The sequence below is a fragment of the Chanos chanos genome, chromosome 1 (genome assembly GCF_902362185.1).
Source record: "Chanos chanos chromosome 1, fChaCha1.1, whole genome shotgun sequence".
Classification (NCBI taxonomy): domain Eukaryota; kingdom Metazoa; phylum Chordata; class Actinopteri; order Gonorynchiformes; family Chanidae; genus Chanos; species Chanos chanos.
The window spans coordinates 14456022-14478366 of record NC_044495.1 but is presented as its reverse complement, the minus strand read 5'-3'; the positions used below and the strand labels follow the sequence as shown (position 1 = coordinate 14478366).

The window sequence follows — 22345 nt, the reverse complement described above, 5'->3', positions numbered from 1 at the left end:
AGACATATGAGAACAGTCTCTTTTTTTTATCATCACTGGAACTATAGCATAAGGACAGAAAGAATGATAACAAATCCAGGATACATACAGAACCCTCTTAAAAATCCCTTTTAGAATGAAAGATAACTGAGTCCTGTGTTGTGACTGACACCTTGTGTCACCTGGGCCATGAGATTGCCACTGTCAATGAGAAATACAGAAAACAGATGTTCCTGACCCTCCCACACGTTAAATGCCAAGTCAGCCTGGCCATGCATTTGAGCAGGAAGGATGGGGGTGGATTGCACACTAAGATTTATTGACTTCATTCAGAAGAGATAAAAAAAAAAACAGAGGCCATTTTACCCAGAAGGCTTTTCTTCTAAACATCATGGTATCAAGCTGTCTTTGTAAATGTGCCACAGATAACATTGTGTTGTCAGTTGCTGGCCATGTAAAAAATACTACTGACTTATGGTATACAACAAACACAGACTCTCCTTCCACCTCCCAAATCTCAAAGCTCTCCACATTTCCTGTGTGACACAGAAAAGGAATTAAAATAGGAAAAAATAAAAAGAAGAAGATCAAAATGGTCACCCCATAGTAAAGATGTTTCATTTGAAACAAATTTTACACTAGCGCAATTGCTTACATTAAAATATTTTTGTTTAAGAAGAAAAAAATCCATGTGCAAACATACAGTTTGAAAATTTTGTGGTGTCATTATCAGTCGCAAAAAGGTGTAAACTCAATGTTTTCCCTTTCAGTTCTTAAATTTAATGACCATACCAAAAGTTTTCCCATTATCTCACCAAAGTAATATTTGGCAGAAAATAAAGAGAAATGCACTAAAGAACAGCTGTTCATTTAGGTGGGGGCTAAGTGTTTTTGGGAAGAGGTGTTAGGTCACCACTCTCTCTCTCTCACTCTCTCTTTCTGTGTGTGTGTGTATATGTGAGTGTCTCTCTCTCTTTCTTTCTGCGTCTGTGTCTGCGCGCGCGCACGTGTGTGTGTGTGTGTGTGTGTATCACTGTGCACCTGTTTAGTCCTGAGAGATAGTGGCAGGCCTGGGATACTGGGATATAATCCAGCAGGTCCTGTTAAGTCTCAGGAAGCAGTGCCGTGTGCCTGCTCTGCATATATCCCCTCTAATGAGGCCGAAACTAAAAGGAAACAGGTGGAATAATGGGTGTGACTGATTGTAAGCAGTGGAACCAGGCATGTCAGTGACCATTAAAACCAAAGGAATTATGTTTATAAGCCAAAATACTATGTGTATATTCCCAGACCAGAACATCACTGCCCCCTTATCTTCAGCAGAATTAGTGAAGGGCAGATTCTGAATAAGCAGAAACTAAATCAGCTCCAAGACAGGACTAATGAAGCTGTTTTTGAGTCACCAAGGGTTATATTCATGTTTGAATAGTTTAAACTGTTGATGAATTGCTGTACAATTAACTCAAGATGCACACTTAAGAGGAAAAACTCACACTGAAATTTCCTCAAACGCAACTCAAATTCAAAAGTGAATGCAGAGGCATGCCTGAACTGATAAAGCCAAATGTCAACTTTTCAATACTGTAATCTACGTGAACTGAAAGTACAAATTGGGGGCATTTTTCTTTTTTTCATGTTCTCTGCAATTTGTGGGTGGTAAAAATCTTCGTATCTTATTTAAATGTGTTTCTCAAGCATAGACATTAATGTCCAAGGTCCCTGTGCGGAACACATGCACTGCTATCTGGTGACATCTTGTGGTGGTGAATCAACTACTGAAGTAGTGTTTGATTTTTTACTCTAATAAACATCCAGTTTTAAAAAAAAATCCTGAAACATCTGTTGCATTCTGATTCCACTTTTACCATTTCTTAGTTTACATTTCTTTCTGCAATTTGATGAAGTTGAAGAGACAAAATCCATAACAAATTTTAAAATGCCTTTAAAAAAAAACTGCTGCATGCAAATGTTCTGTTGTGTGTTGTTACGGACTGGTGGCGAGACTGGATGCATTCACACACAAACTTAAGTTTATTTAAACCAGTGGATACAGACAATAAAGGTCTTAGCTAGGGTCAGTTGCACACGTAGAAACAGTGACACAAAGGAAGCAGACTAAATAAACAAAACCAGGTGCAATTCATCATTGAATGATGGCACTGATTAGCTCGGTGATCAGTAGACCGGCAACACCTAGGGGGACCCCATTTCTGTAGAAATGCTCCACATAAATGGTTCAAAAAAGTTTGTGTTCATATCTAAGAGGGGAATTCCCATTGACTCCAAGTTTCCTGTAACTAAAGAATACTAACCTATCACTAACACTCATCCTAATCCTGACCTCAACTCTAACCAAAGAAATGTTTTGGCTCTATGGATTTACCAATAACAACAGTATACTTTAGAAAAAAACATCTTATTCACTTAGTAGGGAACAGCATTTTGTGTTCCACACCGATTTTGAGCCCCACACCGTGAGTCTGTAGTCAGGTCGTCGCCCCCAGTAAATTAGCTTTACGTAACACACCCGCACACGCACACGCACACACACACGCACACATTCGATAAACACGCTTTTCGCTCATCATTATCGTTCATCTCTGATAACCATAGAGATATCGTGAAATGAAGTGTCACACACGACTGCATTTGTCGCTGTGTCTCTTTGATGGTAGATAGAGAGATCTAGCACAGAAAGACAGCAAGATCAAAAGAGGAAATCCAAATGATCAGTTTCTGGAAAGTCAAAACCTGCAGCCTACTGCTCAGAAAGATACAGCTCGTATACTGGCCAATGCTGTTACTGTCAGGGTTCCGCTGTGGGCGAGACAAAGGATTAGGGCCTCATAACTGGTTGGAAAATCGAAAGGATGAAAATTGTAGGTATACAATTGAAAATCAGCAAGTGAAGGGAGTTCAGTGAAGAGGCTAAACTAGGCCACAGGCACAGATGGAGCAGCAGTTGTCGCATCTTTTTATTTATAAAAATGCTTTATTTTCTTTTTTCACATAGGAACATAACCAGGTCAAAAAGCATGATACACATTTAATGCTGACCCAGGCACTTTTGATTTTGACTGTGAAGCCACCAAAACGGGACATCAGATAGAAATCTTAAAATGTCATTGATGCAACAACATCAAGGTGCAACCACTCGCCTGAACATTTTTTACCTAAGCACTCAACGTTGAAACATCACTGTCTAGCCCCAGGTATGATCGTAAAATATTTGAATATGTTTGAATATTTGAATTTGAATTCAAGGACATTTTGAATTCGCAGAGGCTCTGTGACGTAGTTTCCGTCTCGATGTTTTGTCAAAGCAATGCAATGCAAGTAATTTTGTTCTTCTTTTGCATTGATCACTGTAGTTAAATCTGTTTTGATCATTTATGAAATCTGTAAGCATGCGCTGAAAAACATGATGCATACATATTTCAGAACATATTACATATCTCGAAAAATCAATTGAATTATACAAAGCAGTACAGAGATCAGATCAGGCCATAGACTCTGTGATAATGTGTCCACAGTGATCAAAATAGAATACAGCCACCAGCGGAGCAACTGAGAAATATAAATTTAAGAAACCAAAACAGAGTATGTGTGAATCTTTCTACTGTCACAACTAACTTTCAGGAGATGCCACAATGAAGAAGATCAGTGTTATGTGTACCAGATCTGCAGTTATTTGATCGTCTTGACTGACTGTATCATCCTGAGACACACAGTAATTCATTTCCACCATTAAATGATCCTAACGCAAGAATATACCACACCTTGTTCTATAGAATTACAGTTTGAAAACTGACTGGTCATCATTTTAATTGTTTTCTTTGGTCACCTCATGTTTTCCCCTGAATTCATTTCACTTTGTTTTCACTGCTACCTTTATCACCACCTATGAATTTCTTAAACAAGTAGACTCTTTTTTGATAGGCATGGCTAGGATTTGTCCTAAGACCTTAGGGAAATCTTCCTCTCCCCAGTCATTCTGATTGATTTCATTTACAGCTCCATTACAGATCACTCCTCAGGGCTATGAAAATACCACCAGACTTAACTTACACATATCATCCACACCATGTCATTCACATAGGTCACTGCTGTTTGTGGATGAGGCTGCGTGTCAGATACATACAGATATGGTATTGATAAGATCTAAAAACACTTGACGCAGCTTGCCTTACTCAATGTTTTTCCTGAGTGGGAGGAGGTGTGAGAAAGCACATTGTCTTCACTGAGGGATCTTACTCATCAATTAAAACATTTGAAATTGGCGTACAGGGGCTCATACAGCTCCACTCGGGCATTACCATCGAAACTTAACTCATGGCAGTTCATGCATGATTTGCAGTCAAGGAGTTGTTGGCACCACCCCAGATATGTTTTGGGAATGCCACCCCCAAGTTAGATTTTCAACAGAAATGGAGTACTGGAGAGGCAGTTTTTTCCTGACCCTCTCTCTCTCTCTCTCTCTTTTTTTTTTTTTTTTTTTTTTTTGTTAAGTGGTAATAGTGATCGGCATTTGCTAGTTTTCAACCATAAACATTCACTTATGGCAACAATTGCAGCTAAGAAAACTATGTTACAGCTATGATTTTCCCCTAAATTTTATGATTAAAAATACGTGGTTAAGCTATTTATAATCTATAGAAAATTCTCAGTGCTCTTCAGCTAGATTGCACTGAAGTCTAAAAGTTTTAGCTCTTGGTCTGATATTACTGGGATTCTTTTGGAGCCTCTGTGAAGTTCTTGTTGTATTTTTTGTAATTTATTTGTCTATGGATTCACTTCCCTTTGTGCCCAGATTCTGTGCGTTTTTTTTTTTTTGGATGTCTTTGGATGTCATTCTCAAACCTATTTATTCTATACTTGTTCTTGTTGTCGTCGTTGTTGTTGTTGTTGTTGTTGTTGTTATTGTCATTGTTGTTGTTTAAAACCCAACAAAAATGTCAAGAATTAATACATTTTTAAAAAAGTTTTTTAAAAAAGAAAATGTCACAGATGCTTAGCCTAATGCTTCAACACAGAGGCTGTAAGGACTTATCTATTGAGTTCTGGTCATTTATGTCAGGCTGCTTTATTTACTGAGCAAGATCCAGGTGATAGCTCAGTCACAGGTGACATTTGTGTTTTAGGGAATGTGTTAATGGTCTTTATTTATTTTAGGGAATGTGTTAATAATCTTTATTTATTTTAAGGAAAGTGTTAATGGTCTTTATATTAGGGAATGTGCTAGTAGTTTTTATTTACAGCTCATAGTGTACTCTGTCCTGACCTGTCATCTTGTCTTCAGTTTATTCTGTTGGCAACTTCTCTACTCCCAGGTTCAGTCATACCTTGTGATGTCCCTAGTGTTTTACATGTATGTAAATTCTGGGTGAATTAGACTGATGGAGACATGAAGGAAATAATGTCCCATAGGGGATACCCCCTGAATCTCCTATCTCTGTTCATATTTGCATATGGTAAGAGAGAAGTTTTGAAAAGTAAATGACTGTCCCTCTTAGATTCGACAGAAAATTGTGTGATGGACTGGTGTGTGTGTGTGTGTGTGGGTGTGTGTGAGTGCACGGTGTGCGTATTTGGTTGTTTAATGTTCTTTATCAGCATTTTCTTCTTTATTTGAATTGTTTGCTGTAAGATTTGTCAGGCTCCAAACAACTTTTTCAGTCACGGCAGCAAATTTGCCTTGTTAACTGAACTCCAACAGTGTTACACAATTACTTAAAAAAGTACAGATGGAGTAACAGTAATTATGACAGCATCTGAAAAGCAAGGCCCTCTTATGAGTGACTGTAATGGTGTAGTTGTTAACAGGTGTCAAATATCTGTGATATAAACTCATTGTGTGGCTATCGAACATTTTGCATGGGGGAAATTGACACTTACAAATTTGACATGTAGTTCTAAATGTTCCAGTGTTTTAACACAGGTTGATTCAATATAACCACCCCTCCAAACCTAAGTTTAGTGGAGTTATAATCAGACCTGCCTGTGTGCAACTTTGTGTCTCTCAAAGAGAATTTGCAGAAGAAAACCTTTTTTTTTTTGTAGAATGCCTTTTCTATATTTGAACAATAGTAACCACAGGTCAATCGGTCAGTTCTGTTTTTTCTGTCTGCGAACAAAAGCTCCTTTCCAATAGCTGCTCTTTTCTGATAATCAGACATAACTTGTTATGCACTGACCTTCTTTTGTTTATTGAAAAATTAATAACTTGAAAACCACCCTTGATTTTAACACAGACTTTATGTTTTGTTTTATGTTTTATGTCACACTATGGACATATGTTTTATATGTATGAATTGTGTCTCTTATGATAAAATCAAAAATAAAAAGATCTAAATCACATGCAATTTGACGGTGTTTGTTCTATATTAACAAAAAAAAAAAGACAAAGGCCTGCTTTTACCAACCCAAACACCACACAAATTTCTCTGTCCATAAATAATCTATAGCTGCTGCAATTTTGTGAAATAACATATTTGGACTTCTGTTTGTTTGAGCCCTTTGGCAGAGAATCATGTGACACGGTGTTGTTTACTGGCTTATTCTCAGGAAATTTTCTCCTGCTGATTTTAACATATAAACATGCCTGGAGGGAAGTTGCTGGATGGTACAGTTATCACACCCGATGAAAAGGTTCTTTCACTCACTCTACTCTGAGAATCTCTCCTCTTCCAAACAGCCTCATAAAGTTCACCAGCCACTCCCACACATTTCATAACCTTTTTATCTATCTGTGTCAATCTGTCTGCCTGTCTGTCTGCACATTTGTTTGTTTATCATTTGTTTGTTTGTTTGTTTCAAAGATTTGTCCTCCACATGTATTATTCCTCTTGAAAAAGCACGCAATTGTTTGTGACCTAGGATATTATTTGTTGGACAGGTATATTAAGGCTGATCGGTCAAGTCCTATCATGATTTATCTATGTTGTTCTCAGAAAGCGGATCTGTGAGGTACAGGAAGATAAAAAATGAAGGAAGCTCTTTGCAGCTGCTGGAAGAATATTTAATAAACTGAAACACCACTGTGCCATAAACCTTCTCTCTCTCTCTCTCTCTCTCTCCCTCCCAGGAATGACTGACACTTCACTCTCTAATCTCTTCAGAGACTAAAGGGAACTGTGTGTATACTAGTGGATGTGCTTTATGTAAATGAAATGTAGGTAATACCCTGGTAGGCTAAGTCGGCAAGCTCAGTGACCATTAGATGACCAGAGGGACACCTGATCACTGGATGTTCTGAGACAGTATTGTTCTCTATATCTATTCTTTTAGTTCTTGCTTTTATATCAAGACTTATTCACAGTTATTCCCTATGTCAGAGGTTTTGCTCAAGGATACATTAATACACAGCCATCATGTTCAGGTCACTCTGTGGTTTTGTGTGATCAGACTGTGTTATTATATTGTTGGTTGCTGCAGGACAGGATTTTATCAACATGTTGAATGTTTAGAGCACGCAACATAATAATTCTAAATAAACCATAGATCCACTCCTTGAATTCATCTGGAGAGGAAATGGAGGTCTAGGAATTCATGTAGTATGTAAATACTTTGATGCAAATTACCTCTTGAGATGGTGGTGTGTGGTGTAATTTTATCCTGTTTTTAGCCACATTAAATGACATCACGTTTATTCAAGCACAGTGGCCTAATTCAAAGAGGAAAAACGTGCCACTACACGCCACAAAGGCCTCATCCACATGAACAGTCAACCACGAAGCCCTATCATATAATTTGCATCATTTTAAAGATGTCAAAGAAGGAAAACATCTTTTGTTATTGTGGTTACTAACCTAGGGTAGGTCTGAAAGCAGGCCTGAAAAGAAAAGAGAATCTGTACAGAAAAGACTACAGAAAAACTGTGATCTTTTACTTTGTATGTTCATCTATTAAATCATTAACTGAAATGAAACCATGGAACACAACAGAATTCAATTTCTACATTTTCTTTAACAACATATAATAGTTACATAAGAAACTATATTAAATTTTGGAAATAAAGTCCTGATGTAACATTTAGCAGTATGCTTTACACTGGGAAATTGTCACACATCAAACATGCACATTTACACTGCTACTGAAAACACACATGAGCAAGTCATACATAAATCTATTAAATGTACATAAACTAGAAATCATTTCCTGAGGTGATTCTCCAGCCCTTGTTGCCTGTTGCATTTTCATGTCCTTCTATATAGTCATAATTCAGTTTATAAACCGCCACAAATTAAACCAACTAAACAAATGAACGTTTGTGCAGTCCTTTATGAAGTCTCTGAAACTTTTGTTCAAACATCCCTGATCATGGAGAAGACACTGTGGTAGAGGCCCAGGGACTTTGCAAGTAAGCCACACGGTCAACACAAAGAGACTGACTTACTAGGTGTGTTCCCCGTTCCTTGATGATGTAAATACACGTCTTAGTCACCTGCTTACAGACGAGCATGCCACCCCACGAGAAGAAAAAAAACACTAAGGAGAGAATGACGCAAGTTGCTTGCACTTGCTTTGATGCAGAGCTTGAATAAAAAATACAAAGATACAGCTCATCTGGCCTGTTCTGTATATCTTCACCTTCATATTACTGCATCAAGCGCCAAAATGGTGTGAGATAAAAAAAAACAAAAAAAACCCGAAAAAGACGGAGCAATGCTTTTTTAAATGTCTATTTGCTTATGATGAAAAACTGGACATAACAAAACCCAACCCCTAACCCCTCAAAAATGTGTACACTGCCTTACATAGTAAATGAAGAAGGATTCTCATGGTGTGATCCATCTGCTGATTTGGGTGCTGGAATATAGAGATCAGATGTCTGTCGCGAGGAACGTGCAGAGTAGATATATTTCTTGCTGTGGCACCAAAGGTCCTGAAAAATCTTATAGAGGTGATTCCTGAACTTGACACCAATGAAAGCATAGAGAATGGGATTAATGCAGCAGTGAAGGTAGGCGATGGTCTTTGTCACTGTGATGGACATCAAAATGTTTTTCTCAGCATCACAGGACCTCTCCTTGAACAGTCTTGAAGTGTGAAGAAGGAGCAGCACGTTATAGGGGAGATGGCAGATGATGAACACGATCACAACAGCCAGGACAACTCGAACAGCTTTGTGCCTCTGAAAATTCTTTGCCTTCACCAGAGTGACCACGATGCAAGAGTAGCAGAAACCCATTACCAGAAGAGGCACACAAAAGCCAAATGCAACCTGTAAACTGGGGACCAAGACCTTCACAGTCTCTGCAACGGCGTTTGTGTCAAACCAGAGGTTACACACTGCTGTCTGATTACCTTCCACACCACTCACAAATTGCCTGTAGTAGATGAATGTTGGTAGAGACAGGATGAATGCTAGTACCCAGATTGTTGTACAGATGAGTCTGGTGCAGACCAGAGTATTTGAGCGAGCTCCAAAAGATCGTCTGGCTTGGACAACGGCCATGTAACGATCTCCGCTGATGCAGGCCAGTAAGAGCATACTGCTGTACAGATTCATGCTATATATCCCACTGAGCAGTTTGCAAGCCCATGTTCCCATGCTCCAGTCATAACGTTCATTGTAAATAATGAGAGGCAGGGCAACCACAAACAGAAGATCCGCAATGGCGACGTTCACCAGGTAGACATCTGTCATGGTCTTGGCTTTTTTGTAAAACGCATATGTTATGAGCACCAAAACGTTGCCCACTAGACCCAGCACGCAAATTGCGGAGTAGACGTAGGTTTGTAGAGTCACTTCATGCAAACGGTTACTTCCCAGGTCACACAGGGTCGCATCAACATCGCTTTCATCATAATAGGAGTAAGTCATGTTATCATCCTCCATCTTCCTGTTGAGTAACTTTAGACATAAGAGACATGAGTGGTATTATTGAATGTGTAGATATCTCGCGTTTAATTTTAATTGTCTTATCTACCTTGTATATTACTCAGAAATGTCTTTAACCATTTATCTGGGTTGGAAAGTGAAAAAGCAACGTGTAAAGACACCTCTTTACAAAGTAACACAAGACATGCCAAAGACAGTTATACTGAACAGTTTTGTTCTCCACAAAAATGAAGTTGTATAGAAGAAAAATTCATTACATGCAATATTATTTAAAATGACTCTTAAAGTAAAAGTAATTGGAGAAATGCCACATGACATTTTGTTAGTTGTATAGACACTGGAAACAAACACCTCAGACTACAAAATGACCCAAATCAGGCTACATGAGGGTGTGCGCTGGATGTTTGAGTTCAAACTATAGTGCAAAGCAGATTGAAACGGAGATAATAAACCACAAGCACAAGTTTGGAAATTAACAATATGTCCAAAATTTGATTTTGACATTAACTTTTTCAAATAATTCTTGTGATGTAAAAGAAATTGTTAAATGATTATTGGAGGTCAATAGATAAATCTAGACTCTAACTTTATTTAACGTCTCTAAATGGATAGCAATATAATAGAAATGCTGTTTTCTATTATATACCAAAAATACATTCATTTCCAAAAATTTCAAAGAACATGTAATGAGTGAACCTGGTGAGCCTCTACACAAACAAGTGTAGCTGCTGATTTTAGGCAATGGCAATGGAAAGGTGTTACATTCAAATTAAACCAACTGTCACCAATAGTCAGTTACTATGTGCTACTGCGCTGTGTTTTCCCCATCTGAAAATGAATCTATTTGTTTGGCAAAAAAAAAAAATTCTTAGAAGTCCTGCCAAAGCCAATCTGAGAAGAGAACAAGCATTTTATGTCCTTTTTTACAGGTTATATAATCTTAGATGGTCTATTTTTGGTAGGGAAGTAAATAAACAAAGATGAAAACAGCTTTCCTGCCTTTGGCTACATGTTTTGAGACACTGTACATCTATCCAAACCCTGTAGAAGTGTTCTGATGCTAAAGGCAGGAAACAGACCTGATACACATTTAAACTACACATTGTTCTTGCTAGTTTCTCCCCAACAAAGAGTAGTCCAGGTACAATTTTGCAAATGAGGGATACTCTATGCATGATACATAATGAAACCTGTTTTTATACTGCTCAGTAGTACACAAGCCTGCTCCAATGACTAACACGTACATTTCCCAACTTCATTTAAAGAATTATAAGTAAAGTGTTCTTGCTTATTTCTTCTGTTTATGCATATGAATTTGACTTTTTATGTGTTCACTGATTTAAATGTTTTTTGATTAGATGATTTACAGAAGAGACTGTGAATGTAAATGCGTACTAATGTCAGTATCAAAGACCCTCACGTAAAAGTAAAGTTGGTGGAAAGATTAAAAATGCTCTTTAAGAAATGATTGTCTTTGAGAAATAATATAAAAGATATTTTACCTGAGCTTAACTTCAACCAGCAAGAAAGTTTCTCCTCTTCCTTTTGTAAGTATTCACAACACAAAGAAGTTTCCTGAACAGATAGTAAAAGTGATGAAAGACCCTGGTCTAGATTCTTGCTGGAACAACTCAACGTTTGGTCTACTGCACGAGCTGAGGTGAGTTGTTGGCGCAATTAGTGGAGTGGTGTTTTATGATGTTTCTCTACAGTTGTCTTATACTCCTCTGTTCCAGAACAGGCCAAAATAAACTGATGACAGTTTGCCCATTGTAATCTGACTTAGCTTGTGAGGGTGTGTACATGCGTGTTTTTTTTTCTCTCTCTCCCCTTTGATGCTGTCTTTTCAGTAACATCTCCCCCACCTGTGTAACGATGGAACATCTCTGTTGTCCCCACCCACATCATCACACACACACACACACACACACACACAAAAAAACCTTTCATGTGAGGAAAGCGTCTCATAAATAGGCTGCAAGTGTTTATCTCCCAAAAAAACAGAACAAAAGCTTAACTCAAATGTTAAATCCTCCAAAAATACATAGAATCTGTGTTTTACAAAAACTTGAGATGTGTACTTGAGATGACACAACAGAGACAAAAAAGTGACTCATAATCTATCAAAAGTTAGGGGTGCAGGTAAAGAAGAGAAACAGGTAAACGGATAAAGAACAGACAATAGACAAATGCTTATTATTATGGTGGTCTCTAAACCACTGTTTGTGTGAGAGCCTGACATGGTGAGAAACAGTTGTTGATGCTGAAGGCTGATGGCATGTACACCTGGCGTGATATCTCTAAACAGGGTGAGTGAGTGTTTGTTAAATCAAGAAATAATGTGGAAACCTGCAGATCATCCATTACTGCGCATAATCACAGCTGCTCTTAATGTAGAAAGTTTGTAATGGGCCTTGAAGCAACATGCAAACTTGCAAATATGTAGTTAAAGTAGATTATGTAGATTAACTTTTAAATGAAAAGGATGTGGAGGACACAGTGATCTTAAGAAAATTTCACAAAAAAGTTTGTACTTCATTATGGATGTAATCAGGAGGCATTTCTCCTTTTTAGGGTGTTGAAATGAGGTTTTAGTTTGTTTGTTTGTTTGCTTTTCCGTAACCACTGGACACTGGAAAATGTCTGGAGAATGTTCTTTTCCTAAAACATCGGTTATGGAGAGCAAAGGTAAAGTTAAATAAAAGTTGTGTGAAAATTAGTCACTGCGTTTTTTCCAGCTACATCCTGTCAAGCTCTATCGAGTTTGACATTCTATTTTACTTGGTAAATTTCCTGAAACAATTTGATACTGTTGTTGTGATAGTGCTGTAGTAAGAGATTTTAGAGTAACACTGCTCACCAGTGGTAAACTGGGCAAACGGCACTCTTTGAGAGTCTGAGACAGGGACGTTTCACACGCATTGGCTGGAATCTTGAGGGATTGTGTCTTTCTTTCTTTCTTTCTTTCCTTTCTTCCTTCCTCTCTCTCTTTCTGTATCTCTTTCTCTTCTCCTCTTTTTCTTTTTCTTTCTTTCTTTCTTTCTTTCTTTCTTTCAAGTAAGTGTTCTCAGTTTGTTATAAGATTAGCCCAGAGCACCAATGAGTCTGTTCATGATTAGAAAAACCTCATCGATTTCAATAGATATACACATTTTTTTCATTCACTTTAGATTTAGAATTTAGTATGAAACTGTCGTAGTCTGATGACTTTTGAATCCTAAGAACATATACTTCTTGCATAGTGTCAAAGCATCGCATAGTCTCAGCACAGTCATATACTTTTAACGCTCAGTCCTTTAAAACTGAATTAATTAATAAGACGATTTGGTTATATCAAAATAACATAAAAGATTAACTGAAAAATTAACTACTTCAGCTAACTTCACACAACTTTCGGATAGTTTGATGTTGGACTTTCATAATGCCTTTTCCTGCCAATGGAAGGCGCTCTCATTTCCTAGGGGTTACTTGTCCTGCTTCAGTAAAACTACACGTAAGCGTATGATTGGACGTTTCGGCCTATCGTCATTTTCTGAACCAATCAGTGCAAGACACGGCAAGTTTCGATTCACTCTGTGACTCGTATCTACGCCGTGCAAGACCCATATCGGTGATTCCAGTCCAAATTTTGATCATCATTGTTAAGTATTGTAGGTGGAGGAAGAAATAGCGATGAGACTGCTGTATGGTAAGAAAAAATATTTAGTGGGATTTCAGTAATAGCTATCAGGTGGTTATTCTGGTCATCATTTTGGCTGTTTTGTTTTGCAGCTTACCTCACTTTGTCAGATAGCCTGTATGCGAATGCTTGTTAACTATGTGCAAGATGATTCAGTGTATTGTAACATGTTTACGAGAGTGAATACAAAGCATACTTTACTGCCGCTCTGTGCACAAAACCATCCAGTCATGAAAGAGACATGGAAAGTGTATTTAAAAGTCGGCCTCATATAGCATGTGTGCTGTTGTGCGACATGAAGAGGACATTTAGCTAACGAACCGTTGTTAGTTTATATCAGTCAGTCTTATTCATGTTTTGCTTCAGAGTTCTATATTTCCCATTCACTTGGGAAGGCCTGGGCATTTACACGCTAGCGTACAAGCAGTTTCATCTTGGATGCTCTGTAATAATTGAACTCGCTACTTGACCCATGCAAAGCTAGTCGTTTTAATTTTGCATAACTTTCGACGTAATGGGAATGTTTTGAATATCCAGAAAGAAATTAAAATGTGAATGAAAGTGACAGTAGCTTGAAATAGCCTACAAGAACCATACACATCTACAGTTCAGCACAACGAGCCTGAGAAGGAAACTTGCTACACAGTGTGTACAGGGCCACTGCTTGAGCCCACTGTGGTCACCGTCTGGTTGTCGTGTGGTGTGTATCTTTTCTCGGTCCAGTTCTATGATGTTTTCCTGCATGTTTATGATACAAGGCTTTGGTTCTTGACACAGGTCTGCTCGCGTGCACCCTCTTTCTGGATGTCCAGGGGTTCTACTCATCCAGTGACGATGTGATCGAGCTAGACCCCTCCAATTTTAATAAAATGGTTCTGCAGAGTGACAGCCTGTGGCTTGTTGAATTCTATGCTCCATGGTGAGTTATTCCAGGACAATGGCAATGTCTGTAAGGATAAGTTTTGAACATTTCATTTCATGTAAACGCCTCCGATATCCTCATTACAACTTACATCTCTGAACTACCGAAATGCATACACTGTCTCATAGTTCATCCTAGATTCTTCTTCCTTATGGTTGTGAATTTAGGGAATATGAAATTTTTTTAATGATATGCTGTATCTGTGAAAAGGCTGTAGACACATCAGAGAACTCTGTTTGTCTCCACAGGTGTGGTCACTGCCAGAGACTGACTCCTGATTGGAAGAAAGCTGCCACTGCTTTGAAGGTAATTTCTGAACACGTACATGCAAAAGAAGCAAAGCATGCTGGTCATCCCTGTGTCCTGTCTTCAGTGTGTCACATGTTATCTACCTCATTCAGCTGGGCTTCATTCACAGTTAGATTACACCATGAAATGTTAAAATAACACTGTAGAGCATCTACTACTTCTTAGTGCTTGTTCAACAAATCACATAATACTTACGTTAAAGAGTGTGATATCTTGTGAGCTGAATTCTCTCTGTTATAATAAGCCAAAATAAGAAAGCTTATTTCCAAGAAAAGCTTATTTCCCAGCAATATGTTATTATTTAGGTTTTATTCCTAATACATTTATTTCAAATTATGTCATTCCACTGTGATGTGGATCACATGAACCACCAGTATTTGCACGCATCAGTCTGAATATGAATACGAGAGAAAATGCAGGTCCTCAGTTGGCATGACTGGTATATTAACCCTGTTCTGGTGGTGTTTTCAGGGCGTTGTAAAGATTGGGGCAGTCAACGCAGATCAACACAAGTCACTCGGTGGTCAGTATGGAATTCGAGGCTTCCCGACTATCAAGATCTTTGGAGCTAACAAAAATAAACCCGAGGATTACCAAGGTAACAGATCACTCATGAGCTTTTGTGGAGATCATCCAAGTTTCGTGATTCCTTTCCTCACTGTTGTCATTTTTAGTCTGCCATTTGTAATGATCAAACCTCCCTCTCTGAGCCGAGTTCATTTATGCCTGCCAGATGTTGAATTACCTGAATGCAGTTTAGAGTAAAAATCTGTGTTTTAAGAGTGTATGTGTGGCTCTTGTCAGGTGGTCGAACCAGTGAAGCCATAGTGGACGGGGCCCTGTCAGCTCTGCGTTCTCTGGTGAAGGACAGACTGAGTGGAAAGACAGGAGGCTCCAGCCAGGGTAGACAGGTATGTCCATCACCACCCCCAATATAAGGACACACACTGTACACACGTATGCACAATATGACACACACAGTTGTACACTTTATCTCTTATGTAAACAGACAATAGCCTTGCATAGACACTCTGAGTCTATAAAAGGGAGGAGCCTGGACATTTAAAACTCTACTGACAGTAGTCATAATGAGTTTATGGTGGACCATAACTTCAGTTGAAATCCCTTGTTTTGTGTACATCACAGAAAATTTCTTTCCGACCAAATCAAAATCTAGTCAAGTAACAAGTCAAATAAGTTATGTTTGGCTGATGACCCCATGTATAATAAGTGGGACCCTGTTATTGTCAGGACTTGGTGTGGTGATGTCATGATGTGTTTTTACAGAGTGGTGGAGGCAGTGGTAAGAAGGATGTGGTGGAGCTCACAGATGATAACTTCGATAAGATGGTGCTTAACAGTGATGACATATGGATGGTGGAGTTCTTCGCTCCTTGGTGTGGTCACTGCAAGAAGTGAGTTTAAATATTTTATGGCAATGTGTATTTACTTATTCATACTGGTATAGATGTAAGTGAAGTCTTTTAAAGCATCTGGGCACATGAACCTGTCAAACTTCTGTTGTTTTTAAGGGAAAAGATCAGTTTGGCATTTTTCCTCCATCATTTCAGTACTGATAACTGTCGTTCTTACTTTAAAACTTTTCCTGCTGGTGGTTTGGTATGTCACTCCACTAGTCCAGCTCATTTTTCACAGGGCTTTAAAATGTGACAGAGAGTTCAGGTTTCCAGCATTCTAATTAAAGAGGGACTTGAATTAACTTTGGGACTAATCCACGTATTTAAACATGTGTGTGATATTTCAGTCATTATCTTTTAGTAACTCATGATTTGTGCTTAATCAGTCTTGAGCCGGAATGGGCTGCAGCTGCCTCAGAGGTCAAGGACCAGACAAAAGGCAAAGTGAAACTGGGAGCTGTAGATGCCACTGTACATCAAGGCCTGGCCAGTCGCTATGGGGTGAGTTGGAGTCTGGGATTGATTAATATCCACGATCAGCCAATCAACAGTATGCATCTGTGTCATACCACAATTCAAATTCCACAGGTCTAGTTTAGGAACCATGACAGAGTGAGTGTAATTAAAGGAAATTGATTGGAGCTGGAGAACAGTTATTCAATTAAATAAACTCGATCAAACTAATGACAAAACACTCCGTTCACTCACTTTTTCATTATGTTCAAAAGACTACTTTTATCAAAACAGCCTGTTGCCAAACAAATTATTATTATTATTTTTGTTCCAGTGTTGCTGTTGTAGTACAGGCCACTCTCATGTCTGAGGGTTCCTTCTGGGATGCTGTGAGGTCACTGTTGTTCTTTTAGGGGATCTAGTGGTTAATGTTTATCATGTGTTAAAAATTAAATGTTCTGGTGCGTTTGTTCAGATCCGTGGGTTTCCCACCATTAAGATCTTCAGTAAAGGAGAGGAACCTGAGGATTATGAAGGAGGAAGAACACGGTCTGACATCATCGCACGAGCCATGGACCTGTTCTCAGCCAATGCACCTCCACCAGAGATCCTGGAGGTGAGTCCAGCTGTGTGTGTGTGGGTTTGTGTGTTTGTTTTTTTTTTGTTTGTTTCAGACTGTTCCTCTGAAACTCTTCTCTGCTGTTTGACTGAATGTGTTGGGCTGTGTTGCTGTTTGACTGAATGTGTTGGGCTGTGTTATCTCTTTGCTCTCCTTAGATCCTAAATGAGGACGTAGTAAAGAAGACCTGTGAGGATTACCAGCTGTGCATTATCTCTGTGCTACCCCACATTCTGGACACAGGTACACACCTCCCACATTTCTCTAGGGTCCAACATGCAGTACACAGCCTCCTTCTGTACGTGTGTGTGTGTGTGTGTGTCAGATCTAATCATCTGAGTGGTGTTGTCAGGTGCATCTGGGAGAAACGGCTATCTGGACGTGATGAAGAAAATGGCAGAGAAATATAAAAAGAAGATGTGGGGGTGAGTGAGAACTTGTCTGACATTTAGACAGATCAGACAACATGATAGACTGAGCAGATACATACAGCATGTAATGTCATGTGTATTCTCATGTACCCCCCCCCCCCCCCCTCCCCTTCTCTCTCTCTGCAGCTGGCTGTGGACTGAGGCAGGTGCACAGATGGACTTGGAGGTGTCTCTGGGGATTGGTGGTTTCGGTTACCCTGCCATGGCTGCCATAAATGCTCGTAAAATGAAATTTGCTCTTCTCAGGGGCTCCTTCAGTGAAACAGGCATCCATGAGTTTCTCAGGTCAGTCAAATTGCTCTACTAACAGAAATAGTTACTCTTTAATATGTGTATAAATGATAATTTCTAGAAAAAAGAGTGTCTCCGTTTATGTAGGACCTATCATTCAATGAATAGACAGGGAAATCAATGCAACATGGCTTCTGTAACACCAGTAAGAAGAGCAAAGTTAATGATCAAGTTAAATTTCTCAAGGCTGCTTTGGAACCGCCGTTAGGCATTTTAAAGGTGAGAAACTTTGACATGTTCTCCTCTTTCAGGGAGCTGTCTGTTGGAAGGGGCTCCACAGCTACAGTCGGAGGAGGAGCTCTTCCCAGAATTAACAAGGTGGAGCCTTGGGATGGCAAAGATGGAGAGGTGAGTGGAGAAATTTGGAGCGGTTATGTCATGTCATTAGAGCTGGGCGAAAATGGTCCCAAATCCTTATCGTGGTCAATTTAGTAATCTCAATAAATATATTTTTTTTAAAAAGTACCTCAGTGGTTAATTTCCTCCGCTGTAGGTGTCAAATGAGTGTCCATAGTATAGACAGGAGGATCATTGGTTGAACAGTCTGTTACTTCAGTAGCAGCTGGGAGAATTCCAGGCAGGCACAGATATGCATGGCCATGCGATTAGATGCCATTGTAGAAAATTCAGATGTTTTACCACTTGGATATCTTGCACAGTCTGTATATTGTAGCAATATCAAGACATTTACTTGCTTGACAGAAAATTGTGCTGTCTGATCCCGAAAAGGACCAATTTAAAAAAGAAAAAAAAAAGATGCAACATTTGATACATTTGTGATCGTTTTCTCAGCTCCTTCTTGTTTTCTGTATTGCTATTACATAACATCTCTCCTTGATATGTGCTGAAGCCTTATTGGGATGTTTATGGAACATTTCAAGATGTAAACACAAGTTTGGAAATAATCAATGTGTCTGTCGACAGCACTCATGGCACTCTCTAGGTTGCATGAAGTAGATTAAAACACATTGGTGCTTTTATAATTTTGATGTATCTTGGAGATGTCACAAGTCAAGCTTGCATGCTTTTTTGCCTCAGTTGCAGCAATTGATTTGTTACGAGAGATCAAATATCAGCCTTTTTCCTGGCTACTAATATAGTGTCTTGGGTTTGTGTGTTCTTAATGGTTAGAGTGTAGTGTCTGGGGTTTGTGTAGTCTTAATGGTTAGAGTGTAGTGTCTGGGGTTTGTGTAGTCTTAATGGTTAGAAGGTAGTGTCTGGGGTTTGTGTAGTCTTAATGGTTAGAATGTAGCGTCTGGGGTTTGTGTAGTCTTAATGGTTAGAAGGTAGTGTCTGGGGTTTGTGTAGTCTTAATGGTTAGTGTAGTGTCTTGGGTTTGTGGAGTCTTAATCGTTAGAAGGTAGCGTCTTGGGTTTGTGGAGTCTTAATGGTTAGAAGGTAGCGTCTGGGGTTTGTGTAGTCTTAATGGTTAGAAGGTAGCGTCTGGGGTTTGTGTAGTCTTAATGGTTAGTGTAGTGTCTGGGGTTTGTGTGTTCTTAATGGTTAGTGTAGTGTCTGGGCTTTGTGTGTTCTTAATGGTTAGAGTGTAGTGTCTGGGCTTTGTGTAGTCTTAAGGGTTAGAGTGTAGTGTCTGGGGTTTGTGTAGTCTTAATGGTTAGAGTGTAGTGTCTGGGGTTTGTGTAGTCTTAATGGTTAGAAGGTAGCGTCTGGGGTTTGTGTAGTCTTAAGGGTTAGAGTGTAGTGTCTGGGGTTTGTGTAGTCTTAATGGTTAGTGTAGTGTCTGGGGTTTGTGTAGTCTTAAGGGTTAGTGTAGTGTCTGGGGTTTGTGTAGTCTTAAGGGTTAGAGTGTAGTGTCTGGGGTTTGTGTAGTCTTAATGGTTAGAAGGTAGTGTCTGGGGTTTGTGTAGTCTTAAGGGTTAGAGTGTAGTGTCTTGGGTTTGTGTAGTCTTAATGGTTAGAAGGTAGTGTCTGGGGTTTGTGTAGTCTTAAGGGTTAGAGTGTAGTGTCTGGGGTTTGTGTAGTCTTAATGGTTAGAAGGTAGTGTCTGGGGTTTGTGTAGTCTTAAGGGTTAGAGTGTAGTGTCTGGGGTTTGTGTAGTCTTAAGGGTTAGAGTGTAGTGTCTGGGGTTTGTGTAGTCTTAATGGTTAGAAGGTAGCGTCTGGGGTTTGTGTAGTCTTAATGGTTAGAAGGTAGCGTCTGGGGTTTGTGTAGTCTTAATGGTTAGTGTAGTGTCTGGGGTTTGTGTGTTCTTAATGGTTAGTGTAGTGTCTGGGCTTTGTGTGTTCTTAATGGTTAGAGTGTAGTGTCTGGGCTTTGTGTAGTCTTAAGGGTTAGAGTGTAGTGTCTGGGGTTTGTGTAGTCTTAATGGTTAGAGTGTAGTGTCTGGGGTTTGTGGAGTCTTAATGGTAAGAAGGTAGTGTCTGGGGTTTGTGTAGTCTTAAGGGTTAGAGTGTAGTGTCTGGGGTTTGTGTAGTCTTAAGGGTTAGTGTAGTGTCTGGGGTTTGTGTAGTCTTAAGGGTTAGTGTAGTGTCTGGGGTTTGTGTAGTCTTAAGGGTTAGAGTGTAGTGTCTGGGGTTTGTGTAGTCTTAAGGGTTAGAGTGTAGTGTCTGGGGTTTGTGTAGTCTTAAGGGTTAGAGTGTAGTATCTTGGGTTTGTGTAGTCTTAATGGTTAGTGTAGTGTCTGGGGTTTGTGTAGTCTTAATGGTTAGTGTAGTGTCTGGGGTTTGTGTGTTCTTAAGGGTTAGAAGGTAGTGTCTGGGGTTTGTGTGTTCTTAAGGGTTAGAGTGTAGTGTCTGGGGTTTGTGTAGTCTTAATGGTTAGAGTGTAGTGTCTGGGGTTTGTGTAGTCTTAAGGGTTAGAATGTAGCATCTGGGGTTTGTGGAGTCTTAATGGTTAGAATGTAGGGTCTGGGGTTTGTGGAGTCTTAATGGTTATAAGGTAGCATCTGGGGTTTGTGGAGTCTTAATGGTTAGAATGTAGCGTCTGGTTAGAATGTAGCGTCTGGGGTTTGTGGAGTCTTCATTTTTATAGTAAACTGTATTTCATGTCTGTGCTCCCTCTCTTAGTTGCCAATGGAGGATGACATCGACTTGAGTGATGTGGACCTGGACGATCTGGAAACAGGAGATTCGGGAAAAGATGAGTTGTAAGTTCCAGAGAGAAGTTTGTTTTAAGTCAGGGGTCTTCTCCTCTCCTATGGAAGAGGGGGAAATGAAGAACTTCCCAGAAATGAGAAGAAAAAAAAAAACACTCAAAACATGGTCTGTGTCACTGAGTCTGTAACTTCCACGGCTGATTAATATAACAAACTTACAACGGCTCCTATAAAAGGAGTCAATCCAAACTTGGCCCAGTGTCTCGCGTGCTTTGAATGTCGGCGAGACTATTTGAGCTCGAGTAGCTCGACAGTATCATTTTAATGCATTTTCCAAATAAAATGTACGGCCTTAAATACCCCAAACGCAGCTCTCTGATGGCTCTATCCCACAGGAGAGTCTCTTGGCTAAAAACATGTTATGGTTTCTAAAACAACAGTGCTAGCTGTGACTGTAATAGTGTGTTAAGATCATGCTTCTGTTTGTGCTGTTCTGTGGGAAGAGGGCAAAAAAAACGTAATATTGTCATGTTTGTTTTGTATGAAATAGTGTGTTTTCATTTAGGGGGTTATACAATTTGAATAAATATTTTTTGGAAATGACAGTGTGATATGAGTTTGGAGTTTCTAGCTGTTGTTCACGGCACAGTTCACAGTACCACTCTCAGCCTGTGGAGGGCGCCAGAGGCCTATTTGTGCACATGGAGCTTGGGATGTTCTGTCTGGTGGTGTTTTGAGGAGAGTAAATGTACTTTGCGTACACATTAACAAAAATAGTATTTTTCATATTCTCTCTTCAACCACTGTTTTCTTCATCCTTTTCAAAGACTGATGAGCACCTCGTTGTCCCAGTGAATTATCCAGTTTTCTAGTAAGATAAACACTGAGGTACTTTTCATTCACACTTTCCACAAAGGTAACTGAGAGCCTTTGACAGGGCTCCAGAATGTGCTCAGAAGAGAGGACACACAGGAGAAAACCAGAGGTCTAACTGCCTTGACACAAATTCTCAGACTGTATCGTCAAATCTCACTATACACACTGGGCACCGTAACAGATGTAACAGAACAAAACAAAAACTTCAAAGAGAGTGCAGGGCCCTTAAAAATATGTCTATTTATTCACATTTTTTGTTTAATTTAATTAGAAAATAATGTATCAATTTAGAAATAACAACATGTATTCCTCTTTAATGACACAAGAGCCAATGAGAGGATGGGTGTGAATAACTCGTTTTTTTGTTTGTTTGTTTGTTTGTTTGTTTGTTTTTTAAATGCACACATTGCATCCACCATGAAATGTGCTTAACTAGAGTTTTTACCTATTGAAAAGTAACACATTATTT

The 22345-nt window shown here is 39.2% G+C and overlaps 2 protein-coding genes across 2 annotated transcripts; one reads left to right on the top strand and one right to left on the bottom strand.

Moving 5' to 3' along the window:
• Positions 1 to 8731: 8731 nt before the first annotated feature.
• On the bottom strand, positions 8732 to 9820 carry ccr6b (chemokine (C-C motif) receptor 6b). Its single transcript, XM_030765209.1, has one exon. The coding sequence runs from the start codon at positions 9818 to 9820 to the stop codon at positions 8732 to 8734; it is 1089 nt and encodes a 362-aa protein (XP_030621069.1).
• Positions 9821 to 13406: 3586 nt separating this feature from the next.
• On the top strand, positions 13407 to 21554 carry pdia6 (protein disulfide isomerase family A, member 6). The gene is made up of 13 exons (XM_030779437.1): positions 13407 to 13511; positions 14280 to 14421; positions 14673 to 14730; positions 15205 to 15331; positions 15538 to 15644; positions 16021 to 16148; positions 16538 to 16652; positions 17080 to 17220; positions 17382 to 17466; positions 17576 to 17648; positions 17781 to 17939; positions 18197 to 18293; positions 20972 to 21554. Exons 1-13 carry the CDS (start codon positions 13496 to 13498, stop codon positions 21053 to 21055), a joined length of 1332 nt encoding a protein of 443 aa, XP_030635297.1. The 5' UTR covers positions 13407 to 13495; the 3' UTR covers positions 21056 to 21554.
• Positions 21555 to 22345: the final 791 nt, after the last annotated feature.

What these genes read in the sequence shown, in the direction of transcription:
- ccr6b (XM_030765209.1), bottom strand. Translation starts at nt 9,820, where the DNA reads ATGGAGGATGATAACATGACTTACTCCTATTATGATGAAAGCGATGTT.
- pdia6 (XM_030779437.1), top strand. An exon ending in AAGCTGCCACTGCTTTGAAG is followed by an intron (nt 14,731 to 15,204) that starts GTAATTTCTGAA and finishes TGGTGTTTTCAG; the next exon opens with GGCGTTGTAAAGATTGGGGC. An exon ending in TATAAAAAGAAGATGTGGGG is followed by an intron (nt 17,649 to 17,780) that starts GTGAGTGAGAAC and finishes CTCTCTCTGCAG; the next exon opens with CTGGCTGTGGACTGAGGCAG.